Source organism: Psammomys obesus, unplaced genomic scaffold (assembly GCF_907164565.1).
Source record: "Psammomys obesus unplaced genomic scaffold, mPsaObe1.curated_primary_1811, whole genome shotgun sequence".
NCBI lineage: Eukaryota > Metazoa > Chordata > Mammalia > Rodentia > Muridae > Psammomys > Psammomys obesus.
In genome coordinates, this window is record NW_026596130.1 from 152143 (window position 1) to 178757 (window position 26615).

General features: G+C 58.4%; 4 protein-coding genes across 4 annotated transcripts in view; 3 read left to right on the forward strand and 1 right to left on the reverse strand.

The window, feature by feature from the left end:
* The window catches only part of Psmb9 (proteasome 20S subunit beta 9), a 5278-nt gene extending 1389 nt beyond the window's left edge, over positions 1 to 3889 (reverse strand). The window contains exons 1-4 of the mRNA XM_055592019.1: positions 3475 to 3889; positions 1858 to 1925; positions 907 to 1038; positions 325 to 454 (exon numbers count right to left, since the gene is read on the reverse strand). Coding sequence (XP_055447994.1) covers positions 325 to 454; positions 907 to 1038; positions 1858 to 1925; positions 3475 to 3534 — 390 coding nt within the window. The 5' untranslated portion in view covers positions 3535 to 3889. The remainder of the gene's footprint in view (positions 1 to 324; positions 455 to 906; positions 1039 to 1857; positions 1926 to 3474) is intronic.
* On the forward strand, positions 3800 to 12597 carry Tap1 (transporter 1, ATP binding cassette subfamily B member). The gene is made up of 12 exons (XM_055591968.1): positions 3800 to 3837; positions 3912 to 4630; positions 5158 to 5272; positions 5385 to 5515; positions 6507 to 6712; positions 7347 to 7544; positions 8453 to 8581; positions 8777 to 8965; positions 9644 to 9817; positions 10039 to 10201; positions 10551 to 10687; positions 11965 to 12597. Exons 1-12 carry the CDS (start codon positions 3800 to 3802, stop codon positions 12169 to 12171), a joined length of 2406 nt encoding a protein of 801 aa, XP_055447943.1. The 3' UTR covers positions 12172 to 12597.
* Positions 12598 to 13584: 987 nt separating this feature from the next.
* Positions 13585 to 16174, forward strand: Psmb8 (proteasome 20S subunit beta 8). Its single transcript, XM_055592020.1, has 6 exons — positions 13585 to 13824; positions 14493 to 14640; positions 14757 to 14868; positions 15049 to 15178; positions 15425 to 15629; positions 15886 to 16174. The coding sequence occupies exons 1-6, from the start codon at positions 13678 to 13680 to the stop codon at positions 15972 to 15974; spliced, it is 831 nt and encodes a 276-aa protein (XP_055447995.1). The 5' UTR covers positions 13585 to 13677; the 3' UTR covers positions 15975 to 16174.
* Positions 16175 to 18161: 1987 nt separating this feature from the next.
* Tap2 (transporter 2, ATP binding cassette subfamily B member) overlaps positions 18162 to 26615 on the forward strand; it is a 10680-nt gene continuing 2226 nt past the window's right edge. Inside the window, exons 1-9 of the mRNA XM_055592021.1 lie at positions 18162 to 18266; positions 18886 to 19367; positions 19452 to 19566; positions 21814 to 21944; positions 22173 to 22378; positions 24040 to 24237; positions 24330 to 24458; positions 26079 to 26267; positions 26369 to 26542. Of these exons, the coding sequence (XP_055447996.1) occupies positions 18893 to 19367; positions 19452 to 19566; positions 21814 to 21944; positions 22173 to 22378; positions 24040 to 24237; positions 24330 to 24458; positions 26079 to 26267; positions 26369 to 26542 (1617 nt within the window). The 5' untranslated portion in view covers positions 18162 to 18266; positions 18886 to 18892. The remainder of the gene's footprint in view (positions 18267 to 18885; positions 19368 to 19451; positions 19567 to 21813; positions 21945 to 22172; positions 22379 to 24039; positions 24238 to 24329; positions 24459 to 26078; positions 26268 to 26368; positions 26543 to 26615) is intronic.

A 26615-nucleotide genomic window follows, 5' to 3' on the forward strand; every position in this document is an offset into this window, starting at 1 on the left:
GGCCTGGAACTCTGTGCAGCCTGGCTGGCCTGGAACTCTGTGCAGCCTGGCTGGCCTGGAACTCTGTGCAGCCCTGGCTGGCCTGGAACTCTGTGCAGCCTGGCTGGCCTGGAACTCTGTGCAGCCTGGCTGGCCAGGTTCTTCACAGGGATCCACCTGCCCCCACCGCCCAAGCGCTGGGACTGACGGTGGGAACGGCCCCACAGGGCATTGGTATGTTTTCAGGGGAACTGCCTTTGGACCACTTTGCTAGGGTGACATGCAATTCTAATCTCTCTGAAGAGAAGCACGGGGAACCCTGAGACCCGGAGAGGACACACGCACCTGGCCCCCTTCACGCTGGTCCCAACCAGCCACCATGAGGTGTGCTGACAAGTCCTCGCGGTACTTGTAGGAGATGTTCCTCACCACGTTCGCAGCGGCCAGAACAAGGGGCGGCTCCTCCAGTTCCAGGCTGAGGAGGGTGTCGGGAGTAGGGGTCTGCATGCTGCTCTAAGCGCCCGCCCCGCCCCGCCCCGCCCCGCCAGCCACTCTCTGCTAAGTCAGCCTTGAACCCGCAGCTGCAGCAGACTCCAGCTTCCCTCCCACGTGCCCATCGGAGCGGGAGCCCCACATCACCACTGAGGGGCCTTGAGATGTCCACCCTCTTTCCCTCGGCTCCACCTTCCCACTCCCGAGGCCCTGCCCTCACGGTAGAGCACAGGATGAGCCCTGCTTCCGTCCCAACCACCTTGATCTCTGTCAGGGCAGGGCCTGACGTCAGGAGTGTCTTCCTCCTGATTTCCTGATCAGGGCAGCCCTGCGCACTTTCCAAGCCACCCCAGGGGAGACAGGGTGGCTGCTGTGATGGTCTCTCCGGGAGCCGGGAGCTTCAGTGGGAGGCGAGTCAGGACCAGGCCTTTGTACCTGTGCAGCTCCAGCTGGTAGGCGGCCATGTCTGCTATGGCCTGGGCATCGGCAGCGGAACCGGAGAGGGCACAGTAGATCCGCTGGTGCAGAGGGGAGAGCTTGTCAAACACTCGGTTCACCACCGCTGTCCTGTCAGGAAGGAGCCGGACAGTCAGGTTGGTTTGGAAAGGGAACAGCAGGGCTTGGATTAAAGCAGGGAGCAGAAAGACGTTATCTCAGGCGAGCGAATCACTGCACTGATCAGTTAGATGTGCTGGGCTGGGGGAGGGGCCCAGGGGGCAAAGGGCCTGCCTGGCACGCACAAGGCCCAGCCCAGGCACACGGTGGGCGCGGCGAATGTGCTCCTACTCTTAGCACTTAGGAGGTGGAGGCAGGAGGATGGGGAGTTCAAGGCCAGCCTGGGCTACAGAGTGAGTTCTAGGACAGCCAGGGCTACACAGAAAAACTCTGTCTCAAGATACAAAAAAGTGAGAAAAAAAAAAAAAAAAGAGGAAAAGTTGGCTCTTTCCAGCATTTCTTGGCTGTTAGCCCCCTTGAGGAGCTCTACAGAACACGGCGTCAACAGCACTGATGGAACCCACAGTATCACTCGTATGTGAGGAAACTGGCCAGGAGGGGAGACCAGCAAGCAAGTCAGACTCTGGCACAGTGAGACAGCTGCTTGACAGAGCCGTCATCTCTGTCCTAAGTGCAGACAGCGGGTCCCCACACACTTCCCTGTGCCCCCTTCTCTATGTCCGTCAAGCTGCAGAGCATTCAGACCTGCAGGCCCTCGGCCAGGAATCAGTCGGAGGCCCAACCGCCTACCCACCATTGCATTATGATCCCTTCCGAGTTCAGCTCCTTTTCCTGGAAGGACCATACTGTTCGAAAGTGGCCAAGAAAAGCGCGCGCTTTTCTTGAGGGCCCCCAGCCGGCCCCCGGCACACAGGGCTTGCTGGTACTCACCCTGCCGACACGCGGGAGTCGGACCCCACCACGACACCCCCGTCAAACTCCACCGCCATGATGGTTGTCTGCGGAGAGACAGAGTGTGAAGTGCCAGAGCCAAGAATCGTCTTGACCCTTCATCTCGAGGAAATGTCGCTGGCAGGAGGCTGCCCAGTCAAGGTCGCACAGTCCTTCAAGCCCGAGCCCCTGAGCTTCCTTTCGGCGCTGCTGTATCCAGCGGCAGGGAACTCTCACAGCTCTGCTGTGGTCCAGCACAGGACAGAACCATCTCCCCAAGCCCCGGCTTCCTTGACTGTGACCCTTCCCATCCCGGAAGAGAAGCACGGAGGCGCTCTTGGAGGCAGAGGCCTGAGAGGAGAGCCGGACAGCAGGAGCCCAGCGAACTGTCTCCTCCGCTCGTCCAGTGTGCATGGGTCAATTATTGGGTCAGGAGGCTGGGTCTCCCCTGGTCCCAGACCCTCCACCTGCTTCCTTTCTGAACCAGAAGGGGAGTCTTAGGGTCACTAAACAAGGGGCACAGAAGAGGCCGCTGGGTAACAGAGGCGGACGGAAGCGGCAAGGACGGCTCAGCTGGAGCACGGGGAAGTGTGCTTCACTTAAGGGCAGTCTCTGCGGCAGGGGAGGGCCTGCGGGGGGGGCAGAGTTCTTCAGGTCAAGAGAAGAAGCAAGGGAAAGTGAAGGGCAGTAAAGACGGTCTGCCTCCCCACTCCTTCAGCCCTCTGAGCTGAAAGGCACCTGAGGGGCCTCTGGTTGCGCCGAGAGAACTGACCCATGCAGAAGAGTGGGTTCTCTAAGCTCACCAGGTCTCGCTCAACCTCGGTTGATTTGACTTCTGGGTCTCACAGCTCCACGGCAGCGAGGGGAGATGGTTCGAACCTTTCTGTCCACTCCACGTCTCGCCCCCTTCTCCCGAGACTCTGCACCCGAGTGTGCTCTCTGTCGTTCTGACCATGAAAGGCCCGAAGCGGCCACTCAGTTCTAGAGTCTGCTCTCCCCACCACACCTTGCTGGGACTGTGGTGGGTGGCTTTCCGAGAGCGGAGCCCAGCTTCCAGCTCCTCTTCAGCTCCAAGCCTGGGCAAAGTTCCCCTGCCGCCGTGGGTGTGGGGGTAGGAGGGACAGGGCAGCATATGGACCTAGGAGGACTACCGACCATCTGCCCCCTCCCCAAATCCCGGCGCCGGAGAGCTGGTCCTCGCTTAGGGTGGAGGTCGTCTGGGGGGGGGGCAGGCTAAGCAAAGATCTGTATGATGTGTAGGTCTTTCTCAACGAGCCTTCACCCCGACACCGTCTCCGCACCTCCTCGCAGGGGTCCCCAAGCCCCTCACTTGGTTTAACCAGCAGCCCCCCCTGCGCAGACCAGAGTGAAAGCGAAAGCGCCTTGGAGCAACTTCCCCTTAGGCGCTTGCAGCTCCAGCCGAAGTTCGCACTTTTCCACCAACTTGGCACGCGGGTCCCCCACAGACCCCCGGACACCACACCTCTGAGCAGGGCCACCCCGCGCCCACCGCGGAGCGCGAGCGCCGGAGCGCTGCGAGCTTGCTAAGCCTCTCATTCTCCTGGTTCACTTCCCTGGTCACCGCACCCGCTGACCCTCCGCCCCCAGACCCGTTACCCCGGTGTGGACTTCTGGCGTCCGGGACAGGCCGGCGGTGGGCGCTCCTGCCCGCAGCATCCTAGCAGAGCGGAGCTGGGCCCCCAATCCGCCGCCGCGCGCAGCGTGGACAGCTCGCAGCCTGCGGCCCCGCCCCGCCCGCGGCGCGCAAGGAAGGGGCGTGCTGCTCTGCTAGGCCCTCGGCGCCCTGAGCCAACCTGCGCGGGGCAGGTCTGCCCAGAGACAGGTGACGACAGGGTCCGCCCTCAAGCTGGGTGGAGCCTGGGGTGGGAACATTCCTGCGAGCAGGGGAGGAAGGCTCCGAAAGGAGGGGGGAGCCGGAGTGATGGAGAAAGGCTGGCGCCCCAGGCGATCGGCCGGACGGCCAGCTCTGCCCTCCGCGGCCGCTCCCAGGTCGCCCTGGATAGGCCAGTCTCAGAAGGGGCGTGACCGGTGAGTCGGCGGCAGCTTTCGGTTTCTTCTTCCCCTAAACGCCTGCATTTCTGGCCAGCGCCACCAGCCCCAGCGGGCTCCCGGGGCTTTCCGCGCACGCCGTTGGGCCCGCCCTTCCCTGCGCACGGAGACTCCAGCGCGTCGGGGACGCGGAGAGCGCCAGGCCGGGAGCAGCCCCTGGACAGCGCACGCACCATGGCTGCGCTCTCCTGGCTGGCGGCCGCGCTGCTGCTGCTGCTGCTGGACTGGCTGCTGCTGCGCCCCGGGCTGCCGGGGATCTTCGCCCTGCTGGTCCCGGAGGCGCCGCTGCTCCGCGTCTGGGCGGTGGGACTGAGCCGCTGGGCCGTCCTGGGGATAGGGGTCCGTGGGGTCCTCAGGATCGCCGAGGGAGCGCATGGCTGGCTGGCAGCTTTGCAGCCGCTGGCGGCGGCGCTGGGTTTGGCCCAGCCTGGACTTGCCTTGTTCCGAGAGCTGGCCGCCTGGGCAGGACTCCGGGGGGGTGACCGCTCAGGACCACTGCACTGGAGCAGCCGCCCCGACGCCTTCGCCCTCAGCTATGTGGCGGCATTGCCCGCAGCCGCCCTGTGGCATAAGCTGGAGGGCCTCTGGACGCCCGGCGGCCACGGGGGCGCCGGGGACATGGTGTGTCGGCTGCTGGGCTTCCTGGGCTCGGAGAAGCGGCGGCTCCACCTGGTTCTGATTCTCTTGGTCCTCTCCTGCCTTGGTAAGGGGGACCCAGGAGCAGGCCACGGGGTGCAGAGCAGGAATCCAGGGTAGAAAGGAAGAGTAAAGTCCTGGAGAGTGTCAGCCTAGGGAGGCAACTTAGGCGGGAAGGGGAGGACCCTGGCCCTCCAAGGGTGCTAGGGGCAGGGTCTTCCTGGAGCCTGAGCTAGCGTCAGGGTTTCTCTCCACGCTGCCATCCTTTTTCTCTTCTCTTTTTTTCTTTTCTTTCTTTTCTTTTCTGTTTACATAGCTCTGACTGTTCTGGAACTCACTATGTAGCCCAGGCTGGCCTCAAACCCAGAGAGATCTGCTTGCCTCTGCCTCCCAGTGCTGGAATTAAAGATGGGTGTCCCCAAGTCCTGCTAACCGCCATGTTTCATAGGCAGCCCTTGAAAAGTTTGATGTGGTGGAACAGGCCTGGGTCGGTGTGCTCGGCCCCTTGGACAGTGGTGAAGCGGAGTGGGCAGGAGGAGATTGGAGGCGGGTGCTCACAGTGTTTGTGACTGAGTATCTGCGCTCTCTCCCCAGGGGAAATGGCCATCCCCTTCTTCACCGGTCGAATCACTGACTGGATTCTCCAGGATAAGGCAGCTCCCAGCTTCACCCGTAACATATGGCTCATGTCCATCCTCACCATAGCCAGGTGTGGAGGGTGGGGACGGCGCCCCCCCCCCCCCCACAGCAGAAGGGGCGGAGTGTGGGGACCCTGTCTGAGGGAGGAGCGAAGCTGACCTTCCTTCTCTCCAACTCTCTAGCACGCTGCTGGAGTTTGCCGGCGATGGCGCCTACAGCACCACCATGGGCTCCATGCACAGCCGAGTGCACGGGGAGGTCTTTCAGGCCGTCCTGCGCCAGGAGACGGGGTTCTTCCTGCAGAACTCAGCAGGTCTCGTGAAACTCTTCCGTTTGTGTAATCTAATCTGCATATCCACACAAGTCCTCGACTGCCCTCCCTTTATAAGCTTGTACACACACACACACACACACACACACACACGCCCAGGTTGGACCTTCCCTCCAGCACCACATAAGTGGGGTGTGGCAATCCCAGCGCTTGGGAGACGGGACGAGGCAGGAGAGAGGCTGAAGTTGAATGCATTCAGCTACATAGCCAATCCGAAGCCAGCTTAGGACACAAGAGATCCTGTCTCAGAAGATCAGGGCTCCCGGTGTGTTAGGCAAAACCTCTACCTCTTGGGCGACCTCCTTCCTGAGCCTTCTTACTCTTGGGGTCTCTCAAATGTAGGGGAGCACTGTCTTCTTTACTGGAAGAAAAGCAGTATCTGCATTCAAAGTCCCCCACAGATAGAAACGGCAGAACCTCAACCCTGGAAAGCTGGAGCCCCCACCTCCAACGGCCTCACTTAAAAAGGCGGAAACTGAATTCTAGACATGAGACGCTGAAGCCTGCACAGGCAGACACGCTGCGCTTACAGCCCAGGTCTCCGTTTCCTGCGGGGCCCCTGGGCTGCTAACCTGGCAGCAATTCTCTACAGGGCTCCCGGGTACGCAGAGGCGGGACACGGTCTCCGAGAAGCTAAAAGCTTTCAGGGAACTGGAGATTCATATCACATTGACTTTTTTTTTCTCTCACTGTGTAGCCTTGGCTGGCTTGGAACTCACTACGTTGATCAGGCTGGCCCCGGTAGCCCCTGCCCCTGCCCCCAGAGCGCTGGGATCAAAGGTGTGCGCCACCACAGCCAGCCACAACTCCTTTACAGGCAAACGCAGGCCCGAGCCTCCCAGGCCCCATCCCTGCTAGCTGCAGCCTCGGGGCAGGCACGGTGCTGACGCGCCCACTCTCACCCTGTCTGTTGTTAGCTCCTCTTATCTCTGTGAGCCACTGCTCACTGTCGCTCTTGCCCTCACTCCGGCAGGGTCCATCACGTCTCGGGTGACAGACGACACCTCCAAGGTGTGTGAATCCATCAGCGAGAAGCTGAACCTGCTGCTGTGGTACCTGGGGCGAGGCCTGTGTCTCCTGGCGTTCATGTGTTGGGGGTCACTGCACCTCACTGTGGTCACCCTGGTCACCCTGCCCCTGCTTTTCCTCCTGCCTAGGACGCTGGGGAAAGTGTACCAGGTACGTTCTCGGGATCCTCAGCTACCGCACAGAGCGTCTCCTCGGCTGCTCTCAGCAGACCTTCCTCCATCACCCTAACCCTGTCCTGGTACCTCAGGCCCCACACTGCCTCCACAGCCGTGTCCTCTCCCTGTCCTGGTACCTCAGGCCCCACACTGCCTCCACAGCCGAGTCTCTCCCTGTCCTGGTACCTCAGGCCCCACACTGCCCTGCCTCCACAGCCGTGCCCTCTGCTTTCTTGTCTAACTTCTGGCCACAGTCTGTCCTTATGACGAGGCTCCCAGGCTGGAGAGTAAGCTCAGGGTTAAGAGTGCTGGCTGCTCCTCCAAGGGGCCTGAGTTTGGTTACCTGTGCCCACACCAGGCCGTCCAAAATGGTCTTTAACTTCAAGTTCAAGGCTCTGACACCCTCTTCTGGTTCCCATGGACACCCATACACGTGACAGACACACACACACACACACATACAACATCTTACAAAAACTGATTTGTTTCCTCCTTGCTTCTTCTACTCACAAGTATGGCTGGAGACCTTTCTCCTCCCTCTGTCCCTCTGACTCTCAATTTAATTTCCATATAGGTAACCTAGGTGTCAGCATTCTTTCTCATTTGCTCTGGTCCTTGTCCCCACACAGTCTCTGGCAGTGAAGGTGCAGGAGTCTCTAGCAGAGTCCACGCAGGTGGCCATCGAGGCCCTGTCAGCGATGCCTACCGTCCGGAGCTTTGCCAACGAGGAGGGAGAGGCCCAGAAGTTCAGGCAGAAGTTGGCGGAAATGAAGACGTTGCACAAGAAAGAGGCCTTGGCTTATGTAGCTGAAGTCTGGACCACGAGTGTAAGTACCAGGAGATGAGCGTCCATTCCTTGTGGCACACGTCTGGACTCTACTGCCCCAGCCCTCCTTCCGTTCCTCCTGCAGTGGGAGGTTATCGGCTCGGGGTCGCCATTCTAGCCTCTGTCCTTAGTTTCTAAGAAACATCCTTCCACAGTGGCGCATGAAGTCCGCTTGACCTGTGTGTTAGGAAGACCCACGCTCCCAGCCCCAGGCCCTTCCTCTGCCTCTCAGAAAGCCGAACGTTCCTGCACTGTGTGCGCTTCATGCTGAGGCTTGTGCGTGAGCTAGCGGGAGCCACGAGAAGTGCCCGAGGCCAGGGGCCAGGGACATCTGTGGGAAAGACATACAGAGAACTAGAGTGGCAGCCAGCGGTTTAGTCCTGCCATCAACCGGCTCTGTAACCAGCACACGCTGCCTTTTTCTGAGGCTGTTTCCCTGTTCTGAAAAATGGAAATAAAAACTGGTGTGGTTCACATCAGTAATCCCAGCACTCAGGCTGAGGCAGGAGGATTGCTTCCAGCCATCATGGGCTATGGTGTGAGACTTTTCTCAAGAAGAGGTGTGGGGGAATGAGATGGCTCAGGAGCTAAGGGTGTCCATTGCCAAGCCCACAAGATGGAAGGAGAGAATGGGCCCCTCAAAGTTGCCCTCTGACACAAAAGTAAATACACAAGTTAACAAATGTAACAAAAAAAAAAACAACTAAAACAGCAGCAAGAAAGAAACAATGTAACCTCTTTTACAGTGGCCCTCGCTGTGAGAGCTAGCTGTGTTCACCTTCTGTAATGTTTACAGGGTGGAGATGGTTCAGCCGTTAAGGGTGCAGCCTGCTCCTCCCCGTGACTGGAACCCACCCGGGGCAGCTTTCTGGTCCTTTCCGGTCCATCTATCCCGTGGTTTCCCTGCAGATCTCGGGAATGCTGCTGAAGGTGGGAATTCTGTATGTCGGCGGGCAGCTGGTGATCAGAGGGGCTGTGAGCAGCGGGAACCTGGTGTCCTTTGTTCTGTACCAGCTTCAGTTCACCAGGGCTGTTGAGGTGAGCCCCCCCCGCTCCTCCCCCCTCCTCCCCACCCAGTGCCTCGGCTATCTCTGCCTGTCAGCTGCTGCCCCTGCTGTTTGCCCCCATGCTCTGCCTGCTCTCATCACTGAATGCTGTCAAGCAGGTCGGACCTCCCCCCTCCTGCTCTCCCAGCCTGTCCCGCCCCCACCCACACTGTACTCTGTGAAGCAGGTCCTGCTCTCCGTGTATCCCTGGATGCAGAAGGCCGTGGGCTCCTCAGAGAAAATATTCGAATACCTGGACCGGACTCCTTGCTCTCCACCCAGTGGCTTGTTGGCACCCTTAAACATGAAAGGCCTTGTCGAGTTCCAAGATGTCTCCTTCGCCTACCCAAACCGTCCTGAGGACCGAGTGCTTCAGGTACTGCCACCAATCCCGACTCCCACCCTCCCCACGCTCTCCCCTTCCATCTTCTTACCAGCAGCACAGGCCATCCTAACCCTCAGGTGACAGTGAAAACCATATGTTTATAAATCACCCCAACCAAAGAACCAGCTCGGTCTTCCCACGATACGAGGAGAAGAGGCATCAAGAGGAAGGCTTCTGGGGACGGCTCAGTGGCTAAGAGCACGCTCTGCTCTTGCAGGACCCCAGTTCGGTTCCCAGCGCCCACATGGTGGCTCACAGCCCCCTGCTCCAGCTCCCGGGATCCTCTCCCCTCTTTTGACTTCCCTGGGCACAAGACACGACCATGGCACGCATGCATACACGCTGGCAAAACAGTCCTACACATAAAATTAAATAAATAAGTCAAAACAAACTTTTTTAAAAATATCAAGCTCCTGAAAGAAAGTAGTTGGCATGGCAACGTGCGACTCCAGCCACCATTTGTGGTGCAGAACACAGTTTCTGCTTCTTGGAGAAGATGCTCAGCCTCTGTCCTCCGGTTTGGTGCTGCCCATTGCCCAGATCCCCTCTTTCCCGCTTCAGAAACCCGTGCACACAGAGGTTCCGTTTTCCTCCTGGGTAAGACAGTGACAGGCTCCAGGCTAGAGGCCTCTGGATGCTTTTACCACCATCTGCTTCTCTGGCCTCCAGGGTGTGACGTTCACACTGCATCCGGGGAAGGTGACCGCCCTGGTGGGCCCCAACGGGTCAGGGAAGAGCACGGTGGCCGCCTTGCTGCAGAACCTGTACCAGCCCACCGGGGGCCGGGTGCTGCTGGACGGCCAGCCCCTGGCCCAGTATGAGCACCGCTACCTGCACCAACAGGTGAGGGGGGGAGGGGCGGATAGGTGCGGGGGGGGGGGAGCGAGGAGATCAAGGGTATTCTCAGTGACAGCCCTTGCGGAGTTAGGGGAAGCTGGCAACCAGGGCAGAGTGGGGCCCGGCGCAGAAGGACCTGCGTGGTGGGCACTGGGTTGTGAGTCGTCAGCCCCCAGACAACAGCACTCCCCTGTCTCCTGTCTGTGCCTCTCCATGCTTCACCTCAGGTGGCCGCAGTGGCACAAGAGCCGCTGCTCTTTGGAAGAAGTTTCCGGGAAAATATCGCCTATGGCCTGACCCGGAATCCAACCATGGAGGACATCACCGCTGTGGCCATGGAGTCTGGCGCCCACGATTTCATCTCTTTGCTCCCTCGGGGCTATGACACAGGTACCTCACCTCACCTCCAGGCTCCAGGAGCCCTGCCTGCACTCTTCAGTGCCTCCTGCCCTTTGGATGTGAACTCTTGCAGTCAATACTCTTGTTTCCATGATTCCGTCTGCCTCCCCAGGTCTCCCTTCCAGCCGCCTCTCTGTCAGTCCTGTGTGTGGCGTGTGAGTGTGTGTATGTGTGTGGCGTGTGATGTGAATGTGTGTGGCGTGTGAGTGTGTGTGCATGGATGTGTCTGAGTGTGTGTAGTGTGTGTGTGGTGTGTGTATGTGTCTGTGTGTATGCGGTGTATGTGAGTGAGAGTGTGTACACACCTGTCTACGCCTCACTTGGACTCTGGTCTCTGCAGAGGTCGGGGAGACCGGGAACCAGTTGTCAGGAGGTCAGCGGCAGGCAGTGGCCTTGGCCCGAGCCTTGATCCGGAAGCCACGCCTGCTCATCTTGGACGACGCCACCAGCGCCCTGGATGCTGACAACCAGCTGCGGGTGAGGCTTCCTGGTCCCTTCTGCTTCTGAGCCGCCTGCTGTGTGGTCCTGGCCTGAGCCCACTCAGGAGACCGTGCTGGCGGTCTTCCGGCTGCTACCTCTGGAGCGCAGGTCACCTGCTGTGTCATCTTCCTAGGGTCTCGTTCCCAGGCGATCTTGCCTCTGTCACCCGTGTTAGCTACGGCAACACAACTGTTCACACCTGTCCTTGGGATTCTGAGTTCCCATAGTGCTCCTCCAGGACCTGGGGGACCAGTGAGCAGAGCGTCTGTCTGTCCTGAGTGTCGAGGTGGCCCAAGCTTGCTTTGTGTCCCGGACGTGCTCTCGCATCCTCTGTACTGACTTGTCCATTGGGGTCCTTTGCTGTGTTTAGTCTGTGGATTGCAAAATCGAGTCTAAGCGAGGCTGATTAACCCTCTGACAGTCACACGGCTGCTGAGTCCAAATCCAAGCCTCTGGATTCTCACGCCCAGGGTTACTAAGCTCACCTTGAACATTTAGACGTCTTTATTTTTCACGCCTTGCCTGATCGTACGTGTGTGCATTGTGTGCCTCGAGCCCCCGAAAGTCGGAAGGGGGTGGAACAGGAGTTACAGATGAGGGCGGGCTGCCGTGTGGGCGCTGGGGCTCAGTGCTCTTACCTGCTGAGCCCTCTCCAGCCCCTGCGCTGAATTTCTTTAAGTGGAATATAAACATTCTCAGTTTAGTAGTGGTTTAATAAAAAGAGGTGTATGAACTAGGAACGGTGACCTGGGGGTGGGCCCTGGGGGACAGAGGTGAGGGACATGGGAGGTGGTTTATTTCATTGTGTACACGTGTGACGTTCTCAAAGCATAAGTTAATATATATTCTTGAATGTAAACAATTTCCCGCACATTAAGGCTGGACGAGGCAACCCTAGTCTTACTGCATCTCAGTGTGCCGTCTTAGGTTGATGTCCCTGAGAGGCCTTAATTTCTGAAGGAAAATGGAGGAAGAGTGGGTGGAGTAGGGTGGGGTGGGGAGGAGCGCTGGGAGGAGGGAGGAGAAACTGCAGTTGGGATATCATATATGGAAGAATATATATATATATAAATTTCGCAGTGTCTGGCTAGAGATGAGAGACTATTCAGGTCCCTTCCCTCTGTGCTTTCCTGCATCTGTGCCACCTCCTGTGAAGAGGCCCGGACAGAGGTTTGGAGGCAGCTCCAGACAGGAAGCGGCCGTGCCCCAGCCCCGGAAGCCGGGCCCTCCCTCTGGTGGAGGCCCTGCCCTGTAAGGCCTGTGTGTTTCTGCAGGTGCGGAGGCTCCTGTACGAGAGCCCACAGCGGGCTTCCCGAGCCGTACTTCTCATCACCCAGCAGCTCGGCCTGGCAGAGCAGGCCGACCACATCCTCTTTCTCAAAGAAGGCGCTGTCTGCGAGCAGGGCACGCATCTGCAGCTCATGGAGCTCGGAGGCTGCTACCGCGCCATGGTGGAGGCTCCCGAGGCTCCTTCAGACTGACGGGGCCTGTGGACCTGCGCACGGCCCTCCTCCACTCTCCCCTGCTCGTGCTCTGTGTGATCCTGGAAGCAAAGCGATTACACAGCCATTATCGAGACAGTTGGGAAGCAGAGGTGTTTGCTACAGGATGAAATTAGCCCCTACCTACTGGATGGCCGGAATTTACCGTGGAAGTTACGCTCCACACACACAAATCGCCCCTCATTGAGACTGGGTTTCAGGTACCCCAGGCTGACCTTGAACCCCTGATTCTCCTGCCTCCACCCTCCCGAGCCCCGCTGCTGTCACAGCATGCACAATGAGCAGAAACGCCACCCAAAATGTGCAGGGAGAAAGGACCGGCAGCTTGCAATCAGCCAAAGGCATAGGCTGGCCTATGGCTGTCCCGTGGGTGCTTGATATTTATAATAAAACTGGTGTTTTGTACTGCGGCCTCTCCTGTTCCTCCGCGTCCACAAACAGCCCTCCCCACCCCCCCACCCCCCACATCTTGGGGTCCCACTCTTCAGCACTGTCTTACTGCTGTGTCCTACAGCCTTTTCTTTCCTGTGGCTTCCCTTTCTCTTTCCTACTCCAAGGCATCAGCAACTGCACCTCACAGCCCTTCTCTTGGTCGCCTCAGCGGGTGGAGACGCCAGGACATCACACTGGACACCGCCTTGCCCTCTCTGAGCCTTTCTGAACCGCTCACCCTCTCCTCGAGGGCACACACCAGGATAATCTCAAAGATGGGATTAGCCAGTGAATCTCGTCCATTCAGGGAGGACTAGGTGGGTGACGTCACAGTTGCTGGGCAGATAAGGCCCGCGCAGGTTGCGGAGAGAGGCGGGCTTTAGAAGGCTAGGAGGAAAGAGCGCTGGGTCCGGACCTGAGCCAGGCGAGCAGCCCCGGGCAGAAGGGCGCATTCTCCTGGGTGGCCTCAGGAGGTGAGGCTATTGAACCGGGAGGGGCCACATGGAAACACCCGACTGGCACCCTTGGCTCGCTCTTCCCCACTGCTGGGGTGTCGCCGCCCCCACGTCGTCCCAGGACGTAAGGACCCCAGGCACCCATTTGTCCTATTTTCCAGTTTCCTGCTCCCGTCTGAGGGCTGCTCCTCTACCCACGACGCACGCCCAGGAGAATCTGCTCAACGTCCTCCCAGGCTTCCAACTTCCTGGAGCACCTCTTTATGTGACAGGGCCCAGTCCAGTCCTCTGTGCCTGAGGATGCCCGGCCTGTGGGTCCCCGCGCGCCCCACGGCCAGGCGGCCTCCCAAGGCGCACCCCCGCTTCCTCCTCACAGCCCACTCCCTAGCTGGCCTTGCCGACCTGGCCGCAGGAAAACTGGTCCCCAACACGACACGTTTAGTTCGGAAACCCATTGACAGGGCCCTTCTTGAAAAGGGCAGGGGTGGGGGCGGGGGCGCGGACGACGGGGACCTGGTTCCCTCCCCCTGGTGCTGTGGCTTTCGCTTTCACTTCCTTGTCGGAGGGAGAGTCGACGGAGCTCCCGGGCTGAGCGGTCATGGCGTTACTGGATCTGTGCGGAGCTGCTCGGGGCCAGCGGCCCGAGTGGGCAGCGCTGGGTACGGACATCGGGCATCGCTCAGACCCGGGGCACTACAGTTTCTCTGCGCAGACTCCGGAGCTCGCACTTCCCCGGGGGATGCAGGTGAGAGATGCGTGAGGAGGGGGGGTTGAGGGGGTCGGGGCAGGGTGGGGGTGGGGGTGGGGGCGGGGCGGTGCCCAGAGAAAGGAGGGTCTAAGGAGGTGAGGAAGCCGGAGCGGCTGTCCGGGAGAGCATCTTCCAGGCCAGCCCTGAAGAACCCACGTGGAGATGAAGGCAGGGGAGGGACCGAGGGCGGGCGGGCGAGAGGGAGGGGCAGCGAAGATGCGGGGTGCCCATCTCAACCCCTGCACAAATCACCACCCTTCACAGAGCGCCCCTCCCGCAGGTAGGTCCTGCATCGCCTGGGAAGAGCCATGAACTTGGGTGGCCAACCTGGCCTCGGCAACCCACCCTGTGTCCTAGGACGGGTTAGGTGGTCTAGGTCTCAGGGCCTCTCCTGTAACATGGGAACACGTTATTAAAATGTACCCTGTGAGAGCTGAAGGAGCCACGGAGGAGGAGAAACCTTGAAGTCAGTTACCATGACCTTTGCCCCCTTGTGCTGGAAATCATAAAGTTGCTTTCCTTCCTTGGCACTCTTACCGGCTAGAGTTTGCACACACACACACACACACACACACACACACACACACACACACACTCTCCGACACCCTGTCCAGGACCCTCCTGCCACCAAGGTGTTCATTGTCCCCCCTCTGCTCCTTCTATAGCCCACTGAATTCCTGAGGTCCTTCGGTAGTGACCAGGAAAGGAATGTTCAGATTGAGATGGCCCATGGCACGACCACGCTGGCCTTCAAGTTCCAGCACGGAGTCATCGTGGCCGTGGACTCCCGGGCCTCTGCTGGGAGTTACATTGGTGAGTGCTCGCGGTCCAGGCTCGGAGTCTGTGAGGTCTCCCTAGGGCGGGAGGCCCACTCCGACGTTAGGGCAGAGCAGGGAGAGCTGTGAGTGCGTTTCTTCATCTCGATCCAGCCACCCTGAGGGTGAACAAGGTGATCGAGATCAATCCTTACCTGCTTGGCACCATGTCCGGCTGTGCCGCCGACTGTCAGTACTGGGAGAGGCTGCTGGCCAAGGAATGCAGGTAGGTGAGAGTTCTCACTGGTTCCCTCCTTGGGCCTCCCGGGCTGCCTGTCCCCCGTGATCCATTTCATAAGGGATTAAAAAAAAAAAAAGCCTTTGTGCGTGTCCCTGCTCCTAAAGCAGACAACCTGAAAACCCCTGACAGTGGACCCCATAAGCCCTCTGCTGCCCTCCTCACCAGGCTGTACTATCTGCGGAACGGGGAGCGCATCTCTGTGTCTGCGGCCTCCAAGCTGCTTTCCAACATGATGATCCAGTACCGGGGCCTGGGCCTGTCCATGGGGAGCATGATCTGCGGCTGGGACAAGAAGGTGAGCAGCCCGTGCCTGTGCCCCCACCCCGGGTCCGAGGGTCCTGCCCACCAGGCACTACCCTCCCCACCGGGCACTACCCTCGCCGTGCCCGGTTCAAGTCTACTGCTTACCAAAGCTGGCATCTTATCTCGGTGTTTCGTCACTATTGCTGCGTGGCCCACTCCTCACAAAGCACACTCGGGCTCTTTTTATCGCCAGTAACCCACTTCCAAGTTCAACGCAGGACGCCTTCCCTTCTTCTAGGGACCAGGACTCTACTACGTGAATGAAAACGGAACCCGGCTCTCCGGACAGATGTTCTCCACCGGCAGCGGGAACACCTATGCCTACGGGGTGATGGACAGCGGGTACCGGCCGGACCTCAGCCCCGAAGAGGCCTACGACCTCGGCCGCAGGGCCATCGTCTATGCCACCCACAGAGACAGCTATTCTGGGGGAGTCGTTAACAGTAAGGGACAGAGACTCTGCCCACCGTGGGGCTAAGGGGGAGACTTTAGACTGGGAGAGCTGGGGAGCTGGAGTGGAGATTTTCAGGTCTGAGAACACTGATGTCCCAGCGTGTGTGTGTGTGTGTGTGTGTGTGTGTGTGTGTGTGAGTGTGTGTGTGTTAAGGCCCTTGTAAGTTGCTGCTGCCATCCCCGCCTTGCCACTGACAGTTACTGAAGAGAGGCTTGGCCCCATGTCCCTTTCTCAATCGCCCACAGTGTACCACATGAAGGAAGACGGTTGGGTGAAAGTGGAGAGCTCGGATGTCAGTGACCTGCTGCACAAATACCGAGAGGCCAAGCAGTGACGGCGGCAGCTGGACAGGCCTCCTGGGTGCTGGTGAGCCTGGTGAACTCAAGGATGTGCTCCAGCTTCAGTCCCAGGAGAAAGAAGGGCCCGAGCAGAAAGCTCCAGGCCTTGGGGACAGCCAGGCTCACCCTGTCTGGCAGCCAGCACCCCATCCCCGGAGACCTTCTAAATAACAATAAAAGAAAACGGTTATGCTTGTGGGCTGTGGCTGAATGGGGTCAGGCTGTGGGTCCTTTGTTTGGAGGGCTAAAGAGCAAGCAGGAAGTCACTCGAGGCTTCCGTTGAGAAGGGATGGCTCTCGGAGAACCGCCCGCTCCAGGGCTTCCTTCTGCAGACACCTCTCAGGAGGACCCACCATTGTCCTTCAGTTTCGTTTGGCCCACAGTCCTCCCTGGAGTGCCGTGGCTGGGGGCTCCAGTGTGGCCCCTCGCAAATGTTTCATTCGGGCGACCAGGAGGTCGCTGTGGTGACTATAAACATAGAGGCGATGCCTCTGTGACATCGGATACTGAAATGTAACGATGCAGCCCAGGTTCGGTTTCATGGTGTTTCACCCCTGGCTGCAGGGCGGAAGGGAAGAAGGCAATCCTGGGCCTGGGGAAGTGTGGGTGCTGTGAGGAGCCAAGGGCTGGGGGAGAAGCCTGAGGCAGCAGCCAGGCCGAGCTTTCTCCTCCAGGGGTGCTCCCAAAGCCCCAGCAGACAAGGGTGGCTGCGGCCCAGCTTTGGTCTTTGCTACTTTGTGGTTTCTTCTTTTTCCCACCCTTTATCCCCCACCCCAATTTCACCCCCTATCACTAGATAGGAGAGAAAGCTAGAGGGAGAGGTCCCTGAATGTAATTTCTCTCTTCCTGTTTCTTCCTTGAGCGTGACTGTTAACAAACGGAAGAAACCAAGGCTCCCCTCCCAACAACCACAAACCCCCACCTCCTGGGGGCTCCCGTATTTATCTAGCCTCTAAAAGGTCCCACCAAAAGTTCCCAGAATTCCAACCGTCACACAATCACAGAAACTATCCGCAGGTGGCGAAGCCTCCCCTCGGCCAGAGGAGGACCAGGCAGATCATAGCTCACACCTGGCCTTAAAGTGTACACACAGTCTTACAATATTTTGGTGTTAAAAAAAAGCTAAAATTTCTGAATTCTCACTACAAGACTTGCCTTAACATGCCCCCCAAACCCCCACATTTAACTCAAGTGACTCATGGGTAGTCACACCAACATTTCAAAGGGTTTTTTTTTTTTTTTCCTTAAGAGCTAGTTTCTTTAGAGTCATTTCTGAAGGTCGGCTTTGGGGGAGGGACGTGGTGATGCTCAGCAAAGACGCTTCATTTTCCTCGCTGAGAACCTGGAGCCTCATCACGCTAGGTGAAGGGCTGCCCTGGAGCCCGGAGGGGTGGCCTCTGGTGGGGAGGTCGGGTGGAAACTGTTTCTGTGTGACAGCCTTAGCCGGGAGCAGCTTCTGCCTGCCTCACAGGCAGCTCGCCCCCTCCCCTCCCCCAGCACTGACCCAGGATCCTCACCGCAGGAACAGCGCTGAGTAGGCGGCCTGAGGACGAAGGGCCAGAGCCTCCTGGGTTCAAGATTTGCGAGAGGAAACCTTTGGCCTGGTGATACGGCCTGAGGCCTAATTAGGCCCTGTTTGTACCTCAGACCCCAAATTCTTGAGCTCGTCAGGGGAAAAAAATCCCATCCTCCCTTTTCCTTCTCCCCCTTCTTCTTTCCTTTTTCCAAAGTGACTTGAGGTGGACTCCTCTGTGGTCCTTAGTTAATTGTTTGGATGACGGAGAGGGGACCTAAAGCCACCCCTCCCCCTCTCTCCTCCTCCTCCATTCTCTTCCCTCTCCTGTCCGCTTCTTCTTCGCTCCTCTCCTCCCTTCCCTCCTCCCCCACTCTCCCTTGCCTTACACCTACTGGAGAGTGAACCTTGGGCTCAGGCAAGGGTTCTCTACCTTTGTGTTCCCAGCCAAATGGGAGCTTCTCAAGATATGCTCTGAGGTCGAGGGAGTTAACTGGAAAAAAAGAACGTAGGTTTTTCCCTTTCCGAAGCGTCCCCGACCCCGAGAGTTCGGCCAGTGGCGGCCGCCCAGCGCGCGCGGTTCCTGGGACCGGGGCGCTCCGCGCCCGCAGGCTGACGGGCGCCACCTGCTGGCGGTTGCGCGCGCAGCAGCGCGGCCCGGGCGGAGAAGCGAAAGCGAAAGCCGCGGCCCCGGCGCCCGCACGGCGCACCCAGGCTCCCCACTTCGGGAGCAGCTCAGGCCAGGGGCAACCGGAGCCGCCGTCCCCAGCCGCAGGTGAGATCTGCAGGGGAGAACCCGGGCGCCAGCGGGGCACGGCCCTCCCCAAACCCCGGGTGCCCCGTCCCGCTCTTCTGCGGCTCACTCCGCGCCCCTGCCCCGCGCCCCAGGTCCCCCGCCCCTCACCCCGGCCGAAGTCCTCTGCTCCGCTCCCTCGCCCCGCGTCCGCTGCCGCTAGCCTTCTGCCCCGCGCCCGCCCAGCCCCCCTGCTCCGCGCTTCTTGCCCCAAGTTCTCTGCCGCTGCCGGACGCGCCCCCATCCCGCCCCTGCAGCCCGTCCGCTGGCCCAAAGGACCCGGGGGCGACACCAGCGAGCTTCAAGGAGACAGGAGTGGTGGCAGCGGACCCCCACCCCACCCCGTCTGTGCGCGGCGGACCAGCCCCCCCAACCGTGGTGTGTGTGTGTGTGTGTGTGTGTGTGTGTGTGTGTGTGTGTGTGTGTAGACCCCCACCCCCGCTGTGTGTCTGTGTGTCCTTGTGTCTCTGTGTGAGAATGGTGTGGCCTTCCCTGCTCCTTCAGACGGCGGCGTGACCTAGATGCCAGGGGAGGTGCCTAGCCGGAGGCCTGTGCCGGCTCTGGACCTCCAGCACCCTAATTTCTCCCTTTCTTTCCGCAGCCCCACCATGGCGCTGTCCTACCTGAGGCGCGGGGCCTCTCTGCTGCTGGCGGACATGGCTTTACTGGGGTTGCTGCAGGGGCCCCTGGGAAGTCTGCTTCCCCCGGGGCTGCCAGGAGTGTGGCTGGAGGGCGCCCTGCGGCTTGGAGTGCTGTGGGAGCTGCTGGGGCGCGTGGGGGGCTTTCTGCCCCTGCTCTGCCTGGCCGCCCCCCTGTTCTTCTCGCTGAGAGCCCTGGTGGGAGGCACCATGGGCGCCCCGGCCGTCAGAGCGGCTTCTGCGTCCTGGGGCTGGCTGCTGGCTGGCTATGCGGCTGCCGCGCTGGGCCACGCGGTGTGGACTGTGCTGAGCCCGCCGGACGCCCAGGAGAAGCAACCTGGCCAGGAGAACAGCAGAGCGCTGATGTGGCGGCTGCTGAAGCTCTCCAGGCCCGACCTGCCTTTCCTCTTGGTGGCCTTCTTCTTCCTTGCGATGGCTGTGCTGGGTGAGAGGCAGAGGCCGCCGAGAGAGCGGGTAGGAGAAGGGCCGTGGCGGGGAGCAGCCTCCTTATCTCTCTTGCCTCTTTCAGGGGAGACGTTGATCCCTCACTATTCTGGCCGCGTGATTGACATCTTGGGAGGCGATTTTGACCCGGATGCCTTTGCGAGCGCCATCTTTTTCATGTGCCTCTTCTCTGTGGGGAGGTGAGAGGTCATCCACTTCAGGTCCCGCTGGTAGACCCAAGCCTGGCCAGGGGCCTCCATTCTGACTCTGTTTTGCACAAAGCACAAAGTGCTTCGACTGAAATATATGCATTTATCCACCACTGGCTCACGCCCAGACACTTACCTCCTCCTTTGGATTTTCCAACATCGGCACAGTTTATTTTGTGTTACATAGGAGCAAGCAGGAAGGTAGTGTGTCCCTGAAGGAGCCGTGTGTCTCTCCTTCCCAGTGTCTTCAAGGGCCTCCCATGATTCTCCCAGCAGCAGAGGGCATGTCTCCATCCTCCTTCCCTTCTTCTCTCCCTCCCTCCCTGCCCAGTCTCTGAAGCTCAGGTTCCAAGTCTGACTACCTCCCCAGCATCTTGTGACTTCCTCACTTCCTGCCTTTTCCTCTTTTTACGCAGACCCCTGAGCCTGCAGTAAGAGTAAAGAAACAGTGGCCTGCACGGCTGGGCCGTGACTGGGGTGAGAAGCCTCAGGTGTGAGGGGGCGCTTGCTTTCTCTCTGTGCACGTATGTATGTATGTATGTATGCATATATGTATGCGTGTACGTCTATGTTCCTGTCTCTCGCCTTAGTCCTTCATTCTACCTCTGTTCTAGTTTTGCTTTTTTTCTTTCTCTTCTCTGACGCTGCACAGGTGACCTCCTTATGGGTCAGTTCTCTGCTCTCCCGACTCAGGCTTCGGCTCTCTTTGGTGTCTCTGTAACGTTTGGCTTTTGCGGTTCATACTGATCTCTCTCTGCAATTAGCATTTATGACACCCCCTTCCCCCTTCGCTCTGCTCTGCCTTCCTGGGAGAATTGTCCTTCTGTAGACCCTGAAGGCCAGCCTGTTCTTGGGTGTTCTAAACCACGCCCCCTTCTGGCTTTCTTTAGTAAGGGTGTGTGTGTGAGGTCAGAGGTCAGCTTGCTGGAGTCAACTCTGTCCTTCCATCATGTGGGGTCCAGAGATGGAACTCAGGTCACCACCAGGCTTGGTGGCCTTTACCTCCTGGGCTGGCCCACACGCTGTCTTCTGATTTCTTAAACTACTCTTCCTCCTGTGCTAACTCAGCTCATCAGGGTGGGTTCTTAGATACGGCTTCACGCTGAGCTCTGTTTTATGAACCTGGTTGCTCCAGGGGCGTTGCTGCTGGTTAGGCACTCTCGCTGCACACGCCCATGACCCCCTGTGTCACACTCCCTCCTGGTCCTTCCTGAAGATGCCCCCCCTTCCCGTCCTCACCCACACGCTGGGCCTCGGCCTCAGTGCAGACGCCACGCTGCTGATCCTTGCTTTGAGAACTGTCTCTCCTGGGCTGGGGAGACAGCTCCACGAGTTATGGGTTTACCGTGCAAGCGAGGTGTGAATCCCCAGCATCCGGGCTCTGTGAGTCTCTAACCCCCATAAAGGGTGTGCGGCCAGTCAGGCAGATCCCGCAGCCGTGGTGCCTGGCCAGTCTAGCAGAAGCGGTGGGCTCCGGGATCAGTGAGAGACCCTGCTGGGAAAAAAACGGGTGCAGTGTGGTCTAGGAAGGCATCCATGTCAACCTTTGAATGCACATTCGTGTGCATGCGTGCGTACACATGCACACACACACGCACACACACTCGCAGAGTTTCTTCTTTCCTTGTTAGTTCCTTTTCGATCTTACTGTGACTACCCAAAGGCCACCATTTCATGTCTGCTTATCCAATATGGCAACTAAATTTGCATCTGAAACCCATATTTTGTGAAACACCTGCCTTTATGCATTTAAGAAATACTGCTTCAGCCAGGCCTGGTGGTGCACACCCTTAATCCCGCCACTCAGGGAGGTGGAGGCAGGCAGATGGCTGTGAGTTCAAGGCCAGCCAGTGTATAAAGTGAGTCCAGGACAGCTAAGGCAACACAGGGAAATCCTGTTCTGAAAAACTTACAAAACAAAACAACAACAAAAGACTCTTTTTAAAGTTTTATTATGAAAATTTGGTTGGTCTAAGGAGTTCCCCAAGGAGAAAAGATGAGGTTGGTGATTCGGGGATTTGCAAAATGGGAGGGACTTGCTGCCGTTTCCTTTGGAAGCTGCTGCGGCCAGGGAGTCCCTGAGCACATGGGGCTTGGTGCGGTCCTGAGTTTGGTCCCACCCTAGCTCCCTGTATCTCCCCTTGTTTAATGTGCTCTCACCTCTCCTTTCCCTTTTGCCTCTTGTCTACTCCCCCAAACTCCCCCTTCTCTCCATCCCTCTTTCCCCTGCCCCGCCAGCTCCCTGTCTGCCGGCTGCCGAGGAGGCTCCTTCCTCTTCACCATGTCCAGGATCAACCTGCGGATCCGAGAGCAGCTTTTCTCATCCTTGCTGCGCCAGGACCTTGGCTTCTTCCAGGAGACCAAGACAGGTGAAGCCGGGGTCCTCTCCTGCCTGCGTCCTGCTGGAGCCTGGCAGCTGTCCTTTACAGCAGGCTAGAGTGTAGCCCAGGCTCCCTGTGCGAGAGGAGGCTGGGAGAGGTGGGGATGACCCTGGGAGAGGTGGGGGTGACCCGGGAGAGGGGGGATGACCAAGGGAGAGGTGGGGATGACCTGGGGAGAGGATGGGGGAGGTATCGAGTTCATCCTCTCCTCCCCAGGGGAGCTGAGCTCCAGGCTGAGCTCGGACACCTCCCTCATGAGCCGCTGGCTCCCCTTCAATGCCAACATCCTGCTGCGGAGCCTGGTGAAGGTGGTGGGCCTCTACTTCTTCATGCTCCGAGTGTCACCCCGCCTCACCTTCCTCTCCCTGCTGGACCTGCCCCTCACAATAGCGGCCGAGAAGGTGTACAATACCCGCCATCAGGTATGTGTGCTCTGAGGTGTGCAGGCTCCACGTGCAATTCATGGGATGAGAGACAGGCGGACAGACGGACAGACGGACAGAGGGACACTTCTTTTCAGCCCCTACAGTTTATTGTACTTTACCACCTCCACTGAGTTGAGGAGGCCGGTGGCCACCCGATCCGTAGGCGGAAGTGTTGCACGTGTTGAGCTGTGGGGGAGAGGGAGGTGGGCGGGGCGTCCTTCTTGTAAGATGAGATCTTCTCACGAGCTTCACAGAGTCTTCGAGGACCCTCCCCACCAGTGACTGAGGGTGAGAGGGAAGAACGTCTTAGGAGGTTCACACCTTGTCTTTATTTTATGTGTACCGTGTTTTACTGGCACACATGTTCATCGTCTGTGTGCAGTGCCCGAGGAGGCCAGAAGAGGGCGCTGAGTCCCCTGGAACTGGAGTTACAGGCAGTTGTGGGCTGCCATGTGGTTGTTGGGAATGGAACCTGGGTGGTCTGGACGAGCAGAGGAAGACCAGCCAGAGCCCCTAAACTGCTGAGCCAACCCTCCAGTCCCTAGAAAATTTCCCCTTTGACGCCAGCACATGTGATTAGATGAGAGCAGGGGAGGGAGGCCATGAGTTGGGCCATGCTGAGGCCGAAAGTCAGTTCTGCCTCCTGGATTTCTGATGTAGGAAAGCACACAGGGTGGGAAGCTCTCTGTGCTCTCACTCTCGGGCCAGAGTTCAGAGCACAAGCCTCCTGGCTTCTCCACATTCACCCCAAGACTTACTGTCTTTTTATTTTTTACTTTTCAACAAAAGCCATTCCAGTGGCTCCTGTGGCTTTGACATGAATCTTTCTAACCATTAATGTTAAGTGTGTTTTCACATGCTTATGGGACAGTTGACACATTCTTTGGAGGGATGGCTAAGAGAAATTCCCAATTTTTCATCTTTTAAAAAAATTTGTGTTTTTTAAAAGGTATTCCTTATATTTTTAAAAACTGTGTTTTAAAAACGTATCCTGCATATATTCTGGATGCTGGTTGACATGCGGGGGACAGCCCCATAGGCTAGTTAATGGGCTGCGGCAGAATCCACCAAGACAGAGAAAGGCAGCAGGAGAGGGGGGATTAGAGATGCAGAGCACAGGTCTTAAACTGGCACCCACAGTTTGCAGCCAAGGCTGGCTGTGGTCAGCTCTGAGGTGATGCTCAGAGGCAAAGGCTCTGATGAGCTCAGCCTGCCCTGAGGCCAAACAGTCTTGCTGTGAAGTTGGGCTGACTCAGGCCATCCTGGGGCAGCGGCTGCCTTATCCCCTTATGAATAGCCCCCTCCTTCCCAGCCAGATCTCTTCCCTCATCTGACACCAGGGAGGAAGGAGTTACTTCAAGTCCCACAGTGGTTAACAGTGAGGACTCAGGAACCCCCTCCCCTTCCTGTGCCCTCGTGGGTTTGTGAGATTCGCTGTGGATGTGTCTCGGGACTCCGGGCTTCAGGCCCTTAGGCACAGCAAAACAGTTTACCGAGGGAGCCATCTCCCCAGCACCTCCCTGTCCCTCTGTCTCTGTCTCTGTCTCTGTCTCTCTCTCAATATTCCTTCTGGAAAGAAAGGCAACTGGAGGGAAGCCCGGCCCCGCCCCGCCCCGCCCCGCCCCCCACATTAACTGCTTTATCCGATTCTTCCCCAGGCGGTGCTAAGGGAGATCCAGGATGAGGTGGCCAAGGCGGGCCAGGTGGTGTGCGAGGCCGTTGGAGGGCTGCAGACTGTCCGAAGCTTTGGGGCGGAAGAGCACGAGGTCAGCCGCTACCGGGAGGCCCTGGAGCGGTGTCGACAGCTGTGGTGGCGCCGAGACCTGGAGAAAGAGCTGTATTTAGTCGTTCGGAGGGTGAGGCGGCCTGTGCAGGGAGAGGAGGCAGGGATGGGGAGCCAGGCTGCAGAGGCTTGGGGCCTCCCTCACTTCTCCCTCCTTCTGTCCAGGTGATGGGCTTGGGCATACAGGTGCTGATTCTAAACTGCGGCGTGCAGCAGATCCTGGCCGGCGAGGTCACCAGGGGTGGCCTGCTCTCCTTCCTGCTGTACCAGGAGGAAGTTGGCCACTATGTCCAGGTGAGTGAGCCCGCCTCAGGAGATGCTTTGAAGCTCTGCGTTTCTCTCTGGGCTTCTGGGCCATGAGCTTTATCTGTTAAACAAACAAACTAGTTTATTTTCTTATGAAAAATTGTTAAATGCTAGAAAAGGACATTGTAATGAATCTTCAGATAACTATTATCGGCTTTAACAGTGATCATAACTCTAACCCCAACTCCAGCCACAGCCAAATCTAACTAGCTTAACTCCATTCTAAATTAACCCAAACAACTCCAACTCTGAACCCCACCCGTCTAACCTTACCCCAAACCCAACCCTACCCCTAGCCTTAATCTCACCTAGTAAGCCTAACCTCCCCTAACATCCCTCTGTGGTTGATCGGCCCTCACTCGCCTCACACTATTTTGAAACAAATTCGAGACATCACAGTCTCACCTGTAGGCATTTCAATGTGCACCTCTGGAATATAAGGATCTAAGTATGTAGTCCAAAAGATTATCACCTAAAAACAAGTCCTTAGATTCTTCCAGTACGCCCAGGGCTCAGATCTCCCCAGGCTCACGGGAATGACTGAGGATGTCTTTTCAGCCTCTCTGTGTCCGCTGATTTGACATTCCCACCTCGCTATGTGCTGAAAGAATGGGAATTTTGTCCTGTGGTGTTTCCTATGGCCCGGGGTTCTGTGTATTAGTCCTCGGGTTCCTCTGACTCTCTTTCCTATTGACTCGTAGATAAATTCTGGAAACTTTAAGATTCGGTGTTTCCCCTTTTCCAGTTATGGCTGTGTCCTTTTTCTGGGAGACGCAATGTATCTGGCTCTCCTGGAGTTGGCAAAGTGCCGCTGATGCCCTATGCCGCATTTGTTAAGTTATCAGGGCTGGTGCTGCTCTGCGCCTCCTTCCCTTACTGACGTGGACCTCATCCACTGTCGGGCTACCCAGCGGGATAGCTTGGTTAGGAAAGTACTTAAGTATTCCTTTATATCTGATCACCTTAAAATAGAAGTTACTTTGCTTTGGGCGCTGAGCGTAATACTCCTGGTCGCTTCCTCACCATCTTTGTGTGTGTGTGTGTGTGTGTGTGTGTGTGTGTGTGTGTGTGTGTTTGGATCGATGCCAACCACTCTGATCATCTCAAAGGTGAAGTGGCCACACTGGGTGCTAAGGGTCGTCTGCCTCAAGCAACAGGACACCAGGCTCACCTAGATCAGAGCAGGGGGCAAGAGCCGTGGGGCTTGATGTGCTGTGTGCGCTTCAGAGCTGTTCAGTGGCAGCTCAGAACACCGAAATAATGCTGCGACTTTAAATCCTACCCAAACGACTCCGGGCACGGTGGCATGTGCCTGTAATGCTGGGGCACTTGCGACCCTGGGGGAAGATGTCCCATTCGAGGGCAGCCTGGGCTACGAGCCAACACTGTTCCAAAAGAACAGATAAGGCTACCTAAGTAAAAACAATCGCTGCCGCAACATTCCTTCCCCAAGTTTCATCAAACCATCAAAAGGTAGAGGCTCTTTTTCTGGGTCAGGGGCGGGAGAGGAGAGGCTGGCTGAGGTCAGGGTGTGGCAGAGCTTGGGAGGAGCTGAGTGGGGGCCCTGGCTTCCGGCGGGCCTGACTGGCGAGTCCGCCCTCTTTCCAGAACCTGGTGTACATGTACGGAGACATGCTGAGCAACGTGGGCGCCGCCGAGAAGGTGTTTTGCTACCTGGACCGAAGGCCAGATCTGCCCCCGCCGGGGACCCTGGCCCCTCCCAGGCTGGAGGGCCGCGTGGACTTCCAAGACGTCTCCTTCTCCTACCCCAGTCTGCCTGAGAAGCCTGTGCTCCAGGTGTCTGAGGGAGACCCGCGGGGTCTGGACCTGGCTCCCTGCTGCGGGGTCAGGCATCACGGTCGCTGGGGAGCGGCCCTTAACTCCTCCGGTTCCTCCAGGGGCTGACGTTCACGCTGCATCCGGGGAAGGTGACCGCCCTGGTGGGCCCCAACGGGTCGGGGAAGAGCACGGTGGCCGCCTTGCTGCAGAACCTGTACCAGCCCACCGGGGGCCGGGTGCTGCTGGACGGCCAACCCCTGGCCCAGTATGAGCACCGCTACCTGCACCAACAGGTGAGGGGGGGAGGGGCGCCGCCGGAGGAGGAGGGGGAAGGAGGGGCGAGGAGGGGCGCCGCCGGGGGAGGAG

Bases quoted from the DNA above. Each gene is read 5' to 3' on its own strand.
- Psmb8 (XM_055592020.1), top strand. From the start codon at position 13,678: ATGGCGTTACTGGATCTGTGCGGAGCTGCTCGGGGCCAGCGGCCCGAG. The intron at 14,869-15,048 runs GTAGGTGAGAGT...CCTCCTCACCAG, and splicing joins CTGCTGGCCAAGGAATGCAG to GCTGTACTATCTGCGGAACG. The intron at 15,179-15,424 runs GTGAGCAGCCCG...CCCTTCTTCTAG, and splicing joins TCTGCGGCTGGGACAAGAAG to GGACCAGGACTCTACTACGT.
- Tap1 (XM_055591968.1), top strand. From the start codon at position 3,800: ATGGAGAAAGGCTGGCGCCCCAGGCGATCGGCCGGACG. The intron at 7,545-8,452 runs GTAAGTACCAGG...GTTTCCCTGCAG, and splicing joins CTGAAGTCTGGACCACGAGT to ATCTCGGGAATGCTGCTGAA. The intron at 10,202-10,550 runs GTACCTCACCTC...TGGTCTCTGCAG, and splicing joins CCCTCGGGGCTATGACACAG to AGGTCGGGGAGACCGGGAAC.